Source organism: Mirounga leonina, unplaced genomic scaffold (assembly GCF_011800145.1).
Source record: "Mirounga leonina isolate KUSES-001 unplaced genomic scaffold, KU_Mleo_1.0 Mir_180, whole genome shotgun sequence".
Lineage (NCBI taxonomy): Eukaryota > Metazoa > Chordata > Mammalia > Carnivora > Phocidae > Mirounga > Mirounga leonina.
The window spans coordinates 27,553,926-27,571,350 of NW_023270469.1; the positions used below are offsets into that span (position 1 = coordinate 27,553,926).

Genomic DNA, 17,425 nt, shown 5'->3' on the forward strand with positions numbered 1-17,425 from the left:
TGAAAGTTGGTTTCTAGGTCATGAAAGAATTCTGTGGAAATTTGAAGCAGATAAAAAATAGTTGGTAAGCTTGAACAACCTGCTTTTTTTTCTTTCAGTTTTATTGTGATATAATTGACATACAGCATTGTATAAGTTTAAGGTATACAGCCTAATGATTAACTGACATAGATTGTGAAGTGATTGTGACAGTAAGTTTCCTTAACATCCATCATCTCCTAGATACAGAAAAAGAAAGAAAAGGGTTTTTTCCTTTGTGATGAGAACTTTCAGGATCTACCCTCTCCACAACTTTCAGATGTACCACAGCAGTGTTAACTACAGTCATTATGTTGGATGTTACATCCCCAGTCCTCATTTATCTTGTAACTGGGAGTTTCTACTTTCTGACCGCATTCATCCCATTCCCCCACCACCCCCTCCCTTGAATAACCTGTGTTTTAGTTGAACTGAGAAATGCTTGCCTTTTATCTTTTTGTAAAAGTTAAGTTTGGCCTGAACAATTCCAAAGTTTACTAAAGAAAAAATACATCTTTCTTTATAGTCTCTTCTTGTGACAGTGAGGACTGCTCATGTGATTTTACGGTGAGTAAAAATTTGGGAGGGAGGCGATTGAGGTCTACTCATACAGTTGATTTTAAGATGTCACATGTATAAAATCTATAAAAATGTGACTATACTGTATCACGGGTAAGCTAGATTAAACTGTAACAGTAAATTGCTAAAATGATTTTTCTTTGTTCACTGCAGATATGTAATTCACCTCTGGGACCTCAACCATGAAGGGACATGGGAGGGAAAAGGAACCTATGTCTATTACACAGATTTTGTCATGGAGCTCACTCTCTTGTCCCTGGACCTAATGCACCATATTCACATGTTGGTAAGCTTCCTCAGAAGGAACTCTAACAGAGAGCTAGGTGTTTTAGAATCAGAAACCCTGGTTAGTCCATAAGAAATGAAACATTTGTGGATAAACTGCGTAAAGACTCTCAAAACAAATGCAGCTGTGCCCCTCTGTCTTTCTGCCACTGGGTATAGAATAATGGCGTGCACTTCGGCTGGAGCCCAGCTTGAGTTTGCTGTCCTCCTAGGGCACTCCGTGAACTCCACTGACCTAGTCACTGGTCATTCTTCTACCATGAAATTAAGAGGATTCCGTATGCTCCCCCTAGTTTCTGTGGCTTCTGATACGTAGCAGTTACTTTGTAGGGGGTAATGGGAACTCTTGCAATGTTAGCTACTTCATGGATTCATAATTTTTCTGCTTTATAATTAAAAAGAAAGCATTTGTATTTCATTCCTCCTACTTCATCGTTTACATTTTACTTTGCTATGCAAGAAATTACAGTTGAAAATCTGCTTCCCTGGTTAGCACTTCAGTGATCTAATAATGGTAAGAATCAACATATTTGGTGGGCAGTTGATTTATACTATAAGCCTTTAAAGATGCATTTAAAAATTACTGGGTTAGGGGCGCCTGGGAGGCACAGTTGGTTAAATGTCTGACTCTTGGTTTTGGCTCAAGTTGTGAGATTGAGCCCCAAGTCAGGCTCCACGCTCTGAGTGTTGTCTGCTTATAACTCCCTTTCCCTCTCCCCATACCTGTCCTCCCTGCTCAAATAAATAAATTAAATCTTTTTTTTTTTAAAGATTTTATTTATTTATTTGAGAGAGAGAGAATGAGAGACAGAAAGCACGAGAGGGAAGAGGGTCAGAGGGAGAAGCAGACTCCCCCGCTGAGCAGGGAGCCTGATGTGGGACTCGATCCCGGGACTCCAGGATCATGACCTGAGCCGAAGGCAGTCGCTTAACCAACTGAGCCACCCAGGCACCCTAAGTAAATAAATCTTTAAAAAAAAAAAAAATGACTAGGTTAGACACAGGACATTTCTAAGTATGCTTTTTGAAAATAACTTTGAAAACATATTTAAAAACATGTATAGCTTTTGTTTAAAGCTCCCTTGAATGCCCAGGGATAACTGTTAACGTTTTATTGTATTTATTTTTTCCTTTTATATTCAAATACATACAGTCATAAATTGAGATTGTATTTTGGACATTTAGTTTAGTTTTGCTTTTTTTTTTTTTTTTAGCTAATGTATTATCTGTATTGTCCTGTGCTAGCCACAGTTCTTCGGAACCATTTAATGCCTTCAGGATAAGAATTCCATCATATAGATATATAATGATTTAATTAACCAACTCTCATAATGGATATTTAGACTGTATTCAGTTGTTTGCTGTTTTCACATCTTTACATAGTTTATCACATATTAGTTTTTTGAGATAGTTTTATCTGGCTTTTTTCACTTAAATATTTTCCCATGTGATTAATCTTTAAAAATGTTATACGTAAATATAGTATAATAATATATAACTTTATTTTATAAAAAATGTAATTAATGACTATATACTATTACATTATATGAATTTACAACCTAACTATTTCCCTACTGGGCATTTTGCTCATTTCCTGGTTTTCTTTTTTATAATTGCATGGATGGATATCTTTGTTCATAAAGCTTTTAAATTTCGGATTAGTTCCTGAGAAAAGATAGCTGATGATGAATGACTAGGCCAAAGAGCGTGTACATTGTTTATGGTAGTGAGATAAATATCTGCATTTGCTTGGTGAAAGATTGTTCCAGTTCCCGTTTACCACCAATAAGAGCTTCTGTTACATACGTCACCTTTGTCACTAGCAAGTTCACATTCATTTTTATTGTGTGTTTCATTCTCTTTCCTTCCTGCAAAGTTATTTGGCAACATCTGGTTATCCATGGCCAGCTTGGTCATCTTCATGCAGCTGCGTTACCTATTCCACGAAGTGCAGCGTCGGATCCGCCGGCACAAGAACTACTTGCGTGTGGTTGGCAACATGGAGGCCAGGTGCGTGAGCACACGCTGATGTTGCCCAACTGGACTCGTTTTAGATTTTTTATAATAACAGATCCCAGGTGATCCGAGAACCACTTTTGTTAGCTGTTAACCGAAGGGTGAAGAGGATAAGTGGAGGCTCTGGAGAAGGACTGCCAGGTGTGAATCCTCACCTATGTGAGGATTTGCTGTGTGATTTGAGGGCATCTTAATTAAATCTCTGTGCCCCAGTTGCTTCCACTCTAGGGATGATAGCAGAGCCTTTGTCCTGGAACTCTTGGGAGGAGCCAGTGGGGTAGTGCAAGTAACATGCTTAGAAGAGTATGAGTATGTAGCAGCTGCTCAATAAATACTAGGTGGTTCTTATTCTGCCATTATTTTTATCATCATCATCATTAAGCGGAAGCTTCCTTGGGCTTCTGTCCTCTATTTTATGAAGTGAGTCTCACTTAATTCCTTCCACATGCATGTTTACACACACGCTCTTAAGCTCACCAAGGGAGGGACTCACTTGCCAGCCTGCAGATGTGAGATGAATGGGTATCTTTAGTGTCCAGGGGAACAGTTTGGCTCTCTAGGGGTGGGTCTTAACTCCTCTGGTTTGCCCAGAAATGTTCCCTCAAGTCATTTTTAGCTAATGTGTTATGTTGAAGGAACTAACAGCTGTTGTTAAGACAGAGTTCGTTTCTGTGTTTACGTTTTTTGTTCTTTGGTGGGCTATGAAGAGAAAGCAGATGTAATGTTTTTGATGGCTGGGAACGTTTAACTGCCCCAGATTCCTCTGTAACTGCTGTCAGAGGGCGAAGTTTATGGCGTGGCACTCAGTTTTACATGTGTGGGACTGACAGAGGTCTGCTGGCTGCGTTCGTCTTTTACAGGTTTGCTGTGGCAACTCCGGAGGAGCTGGCTGTCAACAATGACGACTGTGCCATCTGCTGGGACTCCATGCAGGCCGCGAGGAAACTGCCCTGCGGACATCTTTTCCACAAGTAGGGCCTGGGGTTCTGTCCAGGGCGTGGGGGTGCTGTTTGTGCCCGGGCTCCGGACCAGTCCTAGCAAGGGGGTGGGGACATTACCTCAGACTGGCCGTGGAGCTGGCAGTGAGTGCTGTGGGAAGCTCTGGGCTGTTCTCCTTCATCCCTCAGCCTCATCGCTCTACGGCAGGACTGTTCCCCACTCACAGCCTGCCATCCTAATTTCTGGGTCTGCTGACTCTCTTCATATTCCTTGTCAATTTCTGCCCTGAGGTAGAACAAGTGTGCCTGTAAGATTTAAAAGAAAGGGATGGGGGGAATCCTTGCTTTCTTTTTTTTTTTTTTTTTAAAGATTTTATTTATTTATTTGAGAGAGAGAGAATGACAGACAGAGAGCATGAGAGGGAAGAGGATCAGAGGGAGAAGCAGACCCCCCGCCGAGCAGGGAGCCCGATGTGGGACTCGATCCCGGGACTCCAGGATCATGACCTGAGCTGAAGGCAGTCGCTTAACCAACTGAGCCACCCAGGCGCCCCAGAATCCTTGCTTTCAAACAGCTTATGCATTCACTGGGACAAGAGACTATTTTTCCATTTTGCACATGCACAAAAGTAACAGAGAAACAACATGCCAGGGAGGTTGGCTGAGTTGGGGACTGGACCAGGACCACTGAACAATCCAGAAAAACTGTGACTATATTATCAGGGAGAACAAAACAGCATTTTCAGAAAATCTTTTTTTTTTCTTTCCCCCCCAAGATTTTATTTTTTTATTTGAGAGAGAGAGGGCACGTGCACAAGTGGGGGGGGTAGGGGGCAGCGGGAGAGGGAGAAGCAGATGCCCCGCTGAGTAGGGAGCCTGATGCAGGGCTCTCGATCTCAGGACCCTGGGATCATGACCTGAGCCGAAGGCAGACGCTTCAATGACTGAGCCACCCAGGCACCAGAAAATCTCTTAAGAATGCATCAGATCTATGGGCGGGACAGGTTTGTTCCTCTGGCAGGGAGTCCTGTTGCCTCTCTCTGTGTTGTGGCCCTCACTGCCTTACTTATTCATTCTTAGAGATCTCATAGGGGCTGAGTCTGTTTAACCTAAATCACTGTGTCTATGGAGTAGACGTCTTTTTTTTTTTTTAAGATTTTATTTATTTGAGAGAGAGAGCATGAGCAGGGGGAGAGGGAGAGGGAGAAACAGACTCCCTGCTGAGCGGGAAGCCAGACAGGGGGCTGGAGTCTAGGACCTTGATACCATGACCTGAGCCGGCTGGAGTCTAGGACCTTGATACCATGACCTGAGCCAAAGTCAGATGCAAAGACTGAGCCACCCAGGCGCCCTGGATTGGATATTTTTTTGATGTTGAGGTATCTCTGAGGTAGCTTTGGCTTTTGCATCTGTGATCCTTTTTGCACATTGAGAAAGTTTTCATCTTTACATCTTTAATCTTCCTTTTCTCATTTTATATACCCAAATTGTTTTTCTTCTCTTTTTTAATATTAGAAGGGCTTTGGAGCTTGAGCATCAGTAGGTAAACACATATACTTATTTTAATTTTAAAAATTTAAATACTTTTTTTTAATTTAAATTTTAATATATAGTGCAATATTGGTTTCAGGAGTAGAATTCAGTGATTCATCACTTATATACAACACCCAGTGCTCATCACAAGTGCACTCCTTAATGACCATCCCCCACCTCACTCCCTCCATCAGCTCTCAGTTTGTTTTCTATCGTTAAGAGTCTCTTATGGTTCATTTCCCTCTCTTCCTTTTTTCTTTTCCCTCTCGCATATGTTCATGTTTTCTTTCTTAAATTCCACATGAGTGAGATCATATGGTATTTCTCTTTCTCTGACTGACTTATTTCACTTAGCATAATAGCTTATCCATGTCGTTGAAAATGGCAAGATTTCATTTTTTTGATGGCTGAGTAATATTCCATTGGATATGTATACTACATCTTCTTTATCCATTCATCAGTCGATGGACATTTGGGTTCTCTCCATAGTTTGGTTGTTGTCGATAACGCTGCTATAAACATTGGGGTGCATGTACCCCTTCAGATCTGTATTTTTGTTATTCTTTGGGTAGTAATTCAGTTGCTGCATCATACAGTAATTCTATATTTAACTTTTTGAGGAAACTCCACAAACTGTTCTCCAGAGTGGCTGTACCAGTTTGCATTCCCACCAACAGTGCAAGAGGATTCCTCTTTCTCCACATCCTCGCCCACATCTGTTGTTTCTTGTATTAATTTTAGCCATTCTCACAGGTTATGAGGTGGTATCTCACTGTGGTTTTGATTTGCATTTCCCTGATGATGAGTGGTGTTGAACATCTTTTCATGTGTCTGTTAGCCATCTGGATGTCTTCTTTGGAAGTGTCTGATCATGTCTTCTGCCCATTTCTTAGCTGGGTTATTTCTTTTTTGGGTGTTGAGCTCGATAAGTTCTTCATAGATTTTGAATACTAACCCTTTATCAGGTACGTTGTGTACAAATGTCTTCTTCCATTCCGTGGGCTGCCTTTAATTTTGTGATTGTTTCCTTCTTTATGCAGAAGCCTTTTATCTTTTTTTTTTTTTTTAAGATTTTATTTATTTATTTGACAGAGACACAGCAAGAGAGGGAAGACAAGCAGGGACAGAGGGAGAGGGAGAAGCAGGGTTCCCGCGGAGCAGGGAGCCCAATGGCAGGCCTTGATCCCAGGACCCTGGGACCATGACCTGAGCTGAAGGCAGACGCTTAACAACTGAGCCACCCAGGCGCCCCAGAAGCTTTTTATCTTGATGAAGTCCCAGTAGTTCATTTTTGCTTTTGTTTCTCTTGCCTCCGGTGATGTGTCTAGGAAGAAGTTACTATGGCCAAGGTCAAAGAGGTTGCTGTCTGTGTTCTCCTCTAGGATTTTGATGGTTTCCTATCTCACATCCATTTTGAATTAATTTTTCTCCGGTTTCATTTTTCCGCATGTTGCTGTCCAGTTTTCCCAACACCATTTGTTGAAGAGACTTTTTTTCCATTGGATATTCTTTCCTGCTTTGTTGAAGATTGGTTGACCATATAGTTGTGGGTCCATTTATGGAGAACACATATTGATAGAATTTTTTATGTGCTGGGTGTTCTGTTGGGGTCTGGGGATAAAGCGGAAACCACAGATACGGTCTTTGCTTTCGTACAGCTTGTAGTTTAATGGAGGAGATGAACATAAATTAGCCAGGCACATTTCTGAATGTATAAGTATAAATTGAGCGAAGTACTCTAAAGAAAAGGAATGTGATTCTTGAGAACTTGTAGCAAAGGAATCTGACTTAAGCCTGGAGGAAGTGACTCTTGGTGATGAGTAGGAGTTGAGTCAGCAAAAGGAGAGTGACCCTCTAGCAAGAGGGAATGGGGTGTGTGGGAGGAACTGGAAGAGAACTGGTGTGACCAGGACTTAGAGCATAGGAGGGGAGTGGCGTTTGCTGAGGCAGGAGAAGCAGGCAGGAGCTAGACCCTGCAGGGGCTTGAGGGCCAGTGGAAAAGGTGAGACGTCATTGAAGGATTTTAGGAGAGGTTGGGGATCAGATTCGCAGCTTGAGAAGATCAGGGGGACTAGTTAGTAAGGGCTGCAGTGATTCAGTTGTGTGTTGAGAGTAGCTTGAGCTACAGTGGTGGAAGGTGGTTGGGGAGAAGTGGACAGATCAGAGGAATGGAGGCGTGTGGTACTGGATTGGCTGTGAGAATGAAGTCTAAAAGAGGAATCGGATTCTCCTGGTTTTGCAGCTGGGTAACAGCACATATAGTGCTGGTTGAGGTTGGAAGACCAGAGAATTCACACACATTTCTCCAAAGGAGCTTGGAGACAGTTGGAAAGACTAACTCCAGGAGTGTACTTTAGTCTAGAAGAAATCTAAAGCACATGATTAGATGATGATTTCCTTTTTTGATGAAGGCAAAATTCACATAACATACAGTTAACCATCTTAAAATGTACAATTCAGTGGCATTTAGTGCATTCAGTGTTGTGTAGCTACCACTTCTTCCTAGTTTCAAAACTGTTTCATCATCACAGCGTAACACCCCATGCTCATTAAAGTAATGAGTCCCCATTTCTCCCTCCTCCATCACTGGGCAGCCACTAATCTGCTTTCTGTCTATGGATTTGCCTCTTCTGGACGGTTCGTATAAAAGGAATCCTACCTTTTGTGACTGGATTCTTTCACTCAGCAGAATGTTTTCAAATCCAAGTTGTAGCAAATATCAGCACTTCATTCCTTTTTATGGCTGAATTTAAATAATTTTATAATAAACAATTTATTTACCCATTCATCGTTGATGGGCATTTGGGTTATTTCTACCATTTAGGTATTGCAAATACTGCTGTGATCAAATTTGTGAACAAGTATCTGTTTGAGTACCTGTTTCTAATTCTTTGGGGTATATATATACCTAGGAGTAGAATTCCTGGGTCATATGTAATTCTATGTTTAACTTCTTGAGGAACTACCAAACTATTTTCCAGCAGCTACACCATTTTACATCCCACCAACAATGTATGGAGGTTCTAATTTCTTCACACTTTATACTTCACATTTATTATTTTTTCTGTTTTTCTTATAGCTGTGCTAGTGGGAAGTGGTATCTCACTGGGATTTTGATTTGCATTTCCTTAGTGACCATTAATGCTGAACATTGTGCCTGTTGGCCATTTGTATATCTTCTTTGAAAAGTGTCTCTTCAACTCCTCGGCCCATTTTTTAATTGGGTTGTTTGTCTTTTTGTTAATAAGTTGTAAGAGTTCTTTATATGTTCTGGATACTAAACTTTTATCAGATGTATGATTTGCACATATCTTCTTTCATTCTGTAGCTGTATTCTTTTCATTTTCTTGACAATGTCCTTTGATGTACACAAAGTTTTCATTATTATGAAGTCCAGTGTACCTATTTTTTCTTTGGTTACTGATACTTTTAGTGTCAAATCTAAGAATCCATTGCCAAATCCGAGGTTATGAAGATTTACCCGTTTTCTTCTAGTAGTTTTATGGTTTTAGTTCTTATATTTAGGTCATTGGTCCATTTTGAGTTAATAATTTTACATGAAGTGAAGGAGGGGTCTGACTTCATTCTTTTACATGTGGTTGTCCAGTTGCTCAACCTCATTTGTTGAAGAATCTATTTTTTCCCCATTGAATGGTCTTGGAACCCTTCTTGAAATCAGTTGGCCATAGATACTGGGTTTATTTCTGGACTCTCAGTTCTATTCCAATGGTCTGTAGGCCTATCTTTATTCCACTACTGTGGTGTTTTGATTACTGTATGTTTGTAGTAAGTTTTGAAACTGGGAAATGGTGCGTCCTCCAACTTTTTCAATATTATTTTGGCTGTTTGGGGCCCCTTACAATTCTGCATGAATTTGGGGATCCACTTTCCCATTTCTGCAAAAAAGGCCATTGGAATTTAATAGAGATTGTGTTGAATCTGTAGATCACTTTGGAGAATATTACTATTGTAACAGTATTACGTGTTCCAAGCCATGAACGTGGGATGTCTTTCCTGTTATTTAGGTCTTTAATTTCTTTCAGCAATCTTTTGTGGTTTTTAGTATCAGGTCTTTCATCTCCTTGGTTAAATTTATTTCTAGATATTTTATTCTTTTAGGTATTAATACAAATGGAATTGTTTTCTAAATTTCCTGTTTGGGTTAGAAATATAATTCATTTCTATGTGTTGCTTTTGTACTGTGCAACTTTTCTGAATTTGATGATTAGCTCTATAGTAGTTTAGGATCATATCATCTGCAAGTAGAGTTGGTTTTACTTCCTTTTTTTTTTTTTTTTTTTACAATTTGGAAGCCTTTACTTCTTTTTCTTACCTAATTGCTCTGGTTATGTCTTGCTGTACAATGTGTATAGCAGTGGTGAAAACAAGCATTCTTGTTCCTGAGCTTAGAGGAAAAACTTTCAGTCTTTTTCAGTTGAGTGTGATATTAACCTGTGGGTTTTTCATGAATGTCTTTTAAGGTCATTCCCTTCTATCCCTAGTTTCCTGAGTATTTTTATCATGAAAGAGTGTTCAGTTTTGTAAAATGATTTTTCTGCCTCTATTGAGATTATCATATGTTTTTTTTTTTCCTTTGTTCTAATGTGGTGTGTTACACTGATTCATTTTCTTATGTTCAACCACACTTGCATTTCTAGGGTAAATAAATACCTTTTGTTCGTGGTGTGTGCAATCTTTTTAATGTGCTGTTGAATTTGTTTCGCTGGTATTTTGTTGAGGACTTTTGCATCTATATTCATAAGGGATATTGGTTGGCAATTGTCTTTTCTTGTGGTGTCTGTGTCTGGTTTTGGTATCAGGGTAACGCTGGCCTCAGAGTAAGTGTTAGGAAGTTTTCTCTCCTATATTTTGGAAGAGCTTGAGTAGGATTGGTGTTCATTCTTCTTGACATATTTGGTAGAATTCACCAGTGAACCTGTCTGGTCTTGGGCTTTTCCTTTCTGGGAGATTTTTTTGACTGAGTCAGTCTCTTGTATAAATCTGTTGCAGTTTTGTATTTCTTCCTCCTTTTTTTTTTTTTTTATGATTTTATTTATTTATTTGAGAGACAGAGGGAGAGAGCACAGAGGGAGAGGGAGAAGCAGGCTCCTGACTCAGGGCTTGATCCCAGGACCCTGGGATCATGACCTGAGCCAAAGGCAGATGCTTAACCGACTGAGCCACCCAGGCGCCGCTTTCTATTTCTTCTTGAGTCAATTTAGGTAATTTCAGTGTTGGTAGAAAATTGCCCTATATTTTTTCTCTATATTCTCTAATTTGTTGAATTACAATTATTTCTAGCAATCTGTTATCATCCTTATCATTTCTGTAAGGTTGGTAGTAATGTTCATACTTCCATTTCTTTTTTTCCCCATACTTTTATTTCTGCTTTTAATTTTTATATGTATTTTTTTGCTTAGTCTAGCTAAAAATTGTCACTTTTGTTGATATTTTTTTCAGAACCAGCTTTTGAGGACGCCTGGGTGGCTCAGTTGGTTAAGCGTCTGCCTTTGGCTCAGGTCATGATCTTGGGGTCCTGGGATTGAATCCCACATTGGGCTCCTTGTCAGCAGGGAGCCTGCTTCTCCCTCTGCCTGCCGCTCTCCCTGCTTGTGCTTTCTCTTTCTCTCTCTCTCTGGCAAATAAATAAATAAAATATTAAAAAAAAAAAAAGAACTGGCTTTGGTTTCATTGGTTACTCTATTGTTTTTGTGTTCTGTATTTCAGTTACCTCTTCTCTGATCTCTATTACTTCCTTTCTTCTTCTGACTGCAGTTTCTTTGATCTTTTTCTGGTTCCATAAGATACAAAGTTAGGCTTTTGATTTGAAATCTTTTTTCTTTTCATGCATTTTTAGTTATAAAGTTTGCCTCTGAGCATTGCTTCTGCTATATCCCATAAGTTTTGCTATGTTGTGTTTTTGTTTTCATTTTTCTCAGAGTATTTACTAATTGCTCAAGTGTTTAGTGTTTAGAACACTCACCTGCCTTGGGTTGAGTGAGCAAACATTAATAGGACCTCTTGATTTGCCTTACATTGTAACTTTGGTTAATAGAATGGGAACAGGATGGTGGGATGATAGTTGTTTTGTGCTGGTCTCAGCTTATCGATAATCAGTATTGGGGCTGCACTGGCCCTTGTGGTTCTTATTATGACTGCAAGACACCGTTAGCAATAACCATCAGGGAAGTTTGGGGGGAAAAGGGTTTATACATCACAGGTCTTAGAAAGCACATGGAACACCTGGGGCCACACAGTGAGGTTGTCACTAGGATGAAATCGTGGGCCTAGGGTTCTGCTTTTATTAGGGTGGAGGGTGGAAGCCCAGGGTTTTGTGGGCTCACTATTGGTGAATTTAAAACATAAGAATAGAGGGGCGCCTAGGTGGCTCAGTCGGTTATGCGTCCGACTGTTCATGTTGGCTCAGGTCATGATCTCAGGGTTATGGGATCAAGCCCTGTGCCGGGGCTCTGAGCTCAGTAGGGAGTCTGCTTCTCTTCCTCTCCCTCTGCCCTTACCCCCACTCACCCATTCCCTTTCTCTAAAATAAATAAGTCTTTAAAAAAATATTTAAAATGTAAGAATAGGAGTTTAAAGCATGTAAGAATAGGTTAAATAGGAAGAGAAAATATAACCTACCTTACTTGGTCAGTTATCGAAATCAAGATCTCTGAAACAAATTGGGGGGGTGCTGGCTCTTTATTTAGTCGTGTGGTTGGCGGTGTGTTTATTTGAGAGAGTCATCTTGGAGGTGAGTGCCTCGGCCACTGAAGCTTAAAGCAGGCACTTGCACTACAAAAAGAAAAGCCGGCTGTCAGGGCTTACGCTACAGTAATCGAGGGCAAATGCATTGTAATTTGTGATAAAACTAAATGTCTAGATTCCAGCAGGTTGTATAGCTAGATAATTTGTTTTCATAGAAGATGTCTTTACAAGATTTCAGAGTATCCAGTGACTATTTCATTACATTGAAGTGTCATACTTAGAAGGGGGAGAAATACTCTTTCATTAGAGTGTTAGTATAGTCATAGAGAAAAATACCTGTTTTCTCTGAGGTTTGGTTTCTTTAGCTGGGGGAACTCTAGCATTTTATTTTTAAGGCCACTGTATCTGATTGTTCTCACCTTGGGATTTTCAGGCTATTATATTTGATGTGGGAGGTTTTTGCAGAATTCGAAATAAAATTAGGTTTGCTGATGAAAAGTGTGTCACGGTGTAGCATTATTGGAGGGTGCCCAGGATCTTAACATACTTCTGTAGTCCCACACAAGGCTAATTTTACTGGTGCTGGGATTTAAGGGTGTTCATTAGGGAAACAGACTTTAATTAATTATCTACTTATGGGGAAGGGAAGCGAACTTTTAAAAAATATAATCATTTATTTGAATGATCACAAACAGGTACTTTATACATAGGTGACGTATATTTTCAAATGTGATAGAATTGGCTGTAGATACTCATTTTTTGGTCACATTACTGTCATAAGCTCTTCTGGCGCACAGATGGTAAGAAGTAGCTCTATCCTGGCCTCAGGGACAATTTTGATACTTAAGTACTGATAGCTTGCCAAAAGGTCTGGGGATCGTTGCATTGGGGTGAGGCTCCCCTTCCTAACATGATATGTGCCCATGTCCCCAGATACTAAAAATGACACAGAGGAAGTGAGCACTTTTTATTCAGTCCCTCCTTGAACTCTTAAAGGAAAGATAATATGGGATGGGAAGGCTTCTTGAGATCTTAGAAGAAAGGTAATGTATTATTATAAAATAGGAAGGGACCTTAGAGATCATTTCATCCAACCTTCTTGGTTTTGTTAGTTCACTTCCCGTTAATGGACAGCTCAAGTAGTTATTGCATCTGGCATAATTAGGGCATTGTCATTTCCTGAGAGAGAGGGCAAAAGAAGCTTCCAGCCTCGGGAAAACAAAGTACAAACAGTAGAAGGTTGGAGAAGCTGAGGTGGTGGGCATAAGGGAGTGGTTGTAGGTAAGGTAAAGAGAGTGGGGACGTGAGGGGTTGTGATGCTTGATGAGAGAGTGGTGTCATCGTGGATGGGTGCTCTCAGCAAATAAGGACCTCAGGGTGAGCTGGAAGGAGAGGAGCTTTATTTAGAGTGAGATCTTTGAAGTCAAGAGTTTGAAGAGAAAGCCAAGGTTACGACCATGTTCATGGGTTGCTGAAGGAGAGTTGAGAGAACAGATCCCTGGAGTGGAAGATTCAGATTCACGGGAGGCCAGGGTGTTGGGTGATTCAGCCACATGGATTTTGAAGTAGTCAAATGGAGTTGGAAAGGAAGATGGCGGGCCATGTGATGGAGTCTTATTTGAGAAGGGTCATGACCAGGAGCTCGTTAGGTGACTATGTATGTTGACAAATTGATGTTCACAGTAGAACACGCTAGAAGTATATCAGTGGAAAGGTAATGTCAACAAACGTTTCTCAATATTTAAATCTCACTATTGGCAAATAGAAGCCAAAATTGCAACACATTTGCTACATTCAGAGTGCTTCTGGTGAATTCTCACAAAATACGCTAAGGATATCTTATTTTGGACTTTTTGGTAGCTCCTGCCTTCGTTCCTGGCTAGAACAAGACACCTCCTGCCCAACATGCAGAATGTCTCTTAATATTGCTGACAATAACCGGGTCCGGGAGGACCAGCAAGGAGACAACTTGGATGAGAACTTGGTGCCTGTAGCAGCCGCCGAAGGCCGACCTCGCCTAAACCAACACAATCACTTCTTCCACTTTGATGGTTCGTTTCAACCTCTAAAACCGTACCCGAGGGGCTTTCTCCCCTAAGAGGATGCTGTTTTAACTATAAATTGCCCTGTGTAGGCCAATTATAAATTGGTGTAGGCCAGTTTAATAGAAATATTTCCCTCTTAATTGAAAGTGTTCAGTAGGTATGGATAGCCCTGGGGAGTTACTCTGTGCCGGGCATTTGCTGGATTCTCTGTGAATATGGGGGTGGGAGTGGGGAGGAGGAGGTGGTCCATGTATTGGCTCAACCACGCCTCTGAGGAGCACACTTAATCAGTTTAATAGTTAACCGTCGCTAATAATTGATGGCATTGGTGTAGTACTTAAGCATATAATGCAGGATCATGGAGCAGCCTTTCCAGTGAGTATCAGAAGTGGAATCCGAGGTGGAACCTTTTCCTTGTCCCTAAAATATGAATGTTCTACCTCTTGACAGTGTTGAAAGGAGTTGTAGTAAAAACTGCATTTAAAAATCTGAAGCCATGGGCCCCACATCAGGGGCTGGTTGACCATCTTTCCTTAATTCACATTGCTGTAAGCTGTTGTGGATTCTCCTCAATTTTGATACCACTGAGTTCTGTGAGTTCCTATTTGTTACCCTAAAACAGGTATTCCTGGAATTTTGTTAGGAGATGTGCTGTTCAGATCTGGGATTTGAGTTTCTGAGGGTGGAGCATGGTGGGAGCCATGGCGTGTTGGTGAGACCTGTGATAGAAGGATCAAGGGCAGGAGAGTTCAGCCTCAGAGAGCAGGAGATAAGGTTGCTTGGCTGGTTGGGCCACGGCCACTGGAGGGCTTAGAGGCGGCTGCTTTGTTGGCTGTCAGTTAAGGCCTCTATCAGGTATGACCTCGGAAATACGCCAGCAGATCGTGCACATGGGGCCCAGCCGTATGATGTGTTACTTTATGAATTATTACTAAAAACTTAGTGAAAATAGGTCAACTTTCTTTCTCCCTGGTAAGTACATGAAATAAGTATCCAGCTTTTTAACAGGCACATTTTGTTGGGCAAGACCTTGAGACAGCTGTTTAGCTTGTTTTTTATATTCCATGCCTCAGTGCCTCTTTGTGAAGGAGAGAAAAATAATCCCTAAACGTGTGGCTTTGTTAGCAGGTTGTTTCACAGCCCATACTTGGTGGTGTTTTGTTGTTGTTGTTTTAAAGATTTTATTTATTTGAGAGAGAGAAAGAGAGAGAGAGAGTGCTAGCTAACCGGGGCGGGGAGGGAGAGGGAGAGAATCTCAAGTAGACTCCGTGCTGGGCTCAGCACGGGGCTCGATCTCATGACCCTGATATCATGACCTGAGCCGAAAGAGTCCGACACCCAACCAAACTAAGCCACCCAGGCACCCCTGGTGGTGTGTTATATTAGGCTCCCCTTTTGTTAGGGAAATGGCAGAAGAAGCAGACTTCCTGCCTTTAGTCCACGAGCCTGTGTCACGGGCCTCTCTGAAAACAATTTTGAATCAAATCAGAAAATCAGGGTCTTCAGATCAGATGATTAAATAGAAAGTACTTTTTGACCGTAGTTGTGAAAGTGATGCGTCCACACGAGGAGTACCTGTGTCCAGCGTGCAAGAGAGGAGCACAACCCCTCCTGTGGTAGCAGCTGTAGAACCTTGAAAACCTCCCTTCTCTGCTAGGCTGCGAGCAGATTGACGTGTGGATCCAGAGCCACGGGAAAGCGGCGGAGCCTGGGGGTGAAGTGTTCTGGAACCTGCCAGTCCGGTTTCAGATGCTGTCCCCCACAATTAAATTGTAGGATCTAGGGCCAGTTATCTAACTTCTGAGTGCTCTGGGGACAAAGCACCAAGGGCACCGAGGCATCTCTGAGAAGAGTAAAATGGGGATCAAAGTGGATAGGACCACGTGAGCTCTTAGACATAACGAAGTGAGCTAATCCATGTGAAACCCTCGGTACAGAAGGCTTGGCCTGTAGTAAGGCATCAGAGTGGCACCAGCTGGTGTCCAGAGTGGCTGACTCCAGAGTAGACAACACGGGGAAAGGGGTGTCTAATTTGTGCCGGGGTCTTGTTTGTCTAGGGTCCCGGATCGCCAGTTGGCTGCCGAGTTTTTCAGTCGAGGTGATGCACACCACCAACATTCTCGGCATTACGCAGGCCAGCAACTCGCAGCTGAATGCCATGGTAAGGAGCACTAACCACTTCACGACGGTGGATGATCGAAGAGGGGCGGACCGTGTGCAGTGTGTCTGCTGCACTCGGGCGGGGTAGCAGGATTTTCAGGGGCATTGTCTCTACTCACTGGGACCACTTAAATTCCTGTGTTTTAAAACTTGAAACTGCTTTGGAAACCAGCTTTCATTTTTGTTGTGTGGCAGATACTTTATCCTTCTCTGAGCCCTGCCACGCTCACTCTGTCGTGATCTAGGCCAATCTTGGGACTCTCCTTGGTCGTAGCCAGAAGTATTTGGAGATTTAGTGACTAGAGAGAATGATGGGCCTTTTATTAAAAGTTGTATTAGGCCTACTAAGTGCGTTTTCCAGACCCCTGTCCCGCTTGCTCCCCCAAATAAGCAAGCCTTATTTGGCAGGTGCAGGACTGAGGCCAGGGCCTCCACATCTGTGGAGGTACGTGTGTATACCGTGAGATCTGGAGGTACGCATGCTGTTGGCTCAAGGATATTCTTCAAATATTCTTTGTATTTTTTCTAAAGCTTTATCATATGGTGTGTATTTTTGTTTTGTTTTTTTTTTAGATTTTTATTTATTTGACAGAGAGAGCACAAGCAGAGGGGGAGAGAGGGAGAAGCAGGCTCCCCGCTGAGCAAAGAGCCCGATGTGGGACTCGATCCCAGGATCCTGGGATCACGACCCGGGCCGAAGGCAGCCGCTTAACCGACTGAGCCACCCAGGCATCCCTGTATTTTTGTTCTATAGAGTTAGAGAACTATGTGTCATTATCATTGCAATTTAGTGTTCACCGTGATAGTAAATGCAGGAATCTTAAAATGCTCACTCCCTTAGTCCTGCTTAGGTGGGGCCTCTGGCTGGCCTGGGTAAGCCTGGTCAGTACTTCAGAGCGTCCCTGGTCTGTTTGCTCATTTGTTCCTTTATCTTCATGAATTTACTCGACAAAGCTGTCCTGCAAGCCTATTCCTGTGACAGGCACTGTGCGGGGTAAACAGTCACATAGCACCTGCCATATAAACAAGGCAGATGTGGGCCCTAGTCCCAGGAGGTGTAGATTCCAGCTGGGGAGACTGATCACAAACACAAACAAGAGAGCTCATCGCTGGTGCAGTGAGTGCTCTGAAGGGAGTAAGGCCGGC

The 17,425-nt window shown here is 41.9% G+C and overlaps 1 protein-coding gene across 1 annotated transcript in view; it reads left to right on the plus strand.

The window, feature by feature from the left end:
* Positions 1-17,425, plus strand: part of AMFR (autocrine motility factor receptor) — a 46,417-nt gene that overhangs the window by 16,675 nt on the left and 12,317 nt on the right. The window contains exons 5-10 of the mRNA XM_035025180.1: positions 545-585; positions 751-883; positions 2,759-2,892; positions 3,759-3,869; positions 13,935-14,125; positions 16,177-16,280. Of these exons, the coding sequence (XP_034881071.1) occupies positions 545-585; positions 751-883; positions 2,759-2,892; positions 3,759-3,869; positions 13,935-14,125; positions 16,177-16,280 (714 nt within the window). The remainder of the gene's footprint in view (positions 1-544; positions 586-750; positions 884-2,758; positions 2,893-3,758; positions 3,870-13,934; positions 14,126-16,176; positions 16,281-17,425) is intronic.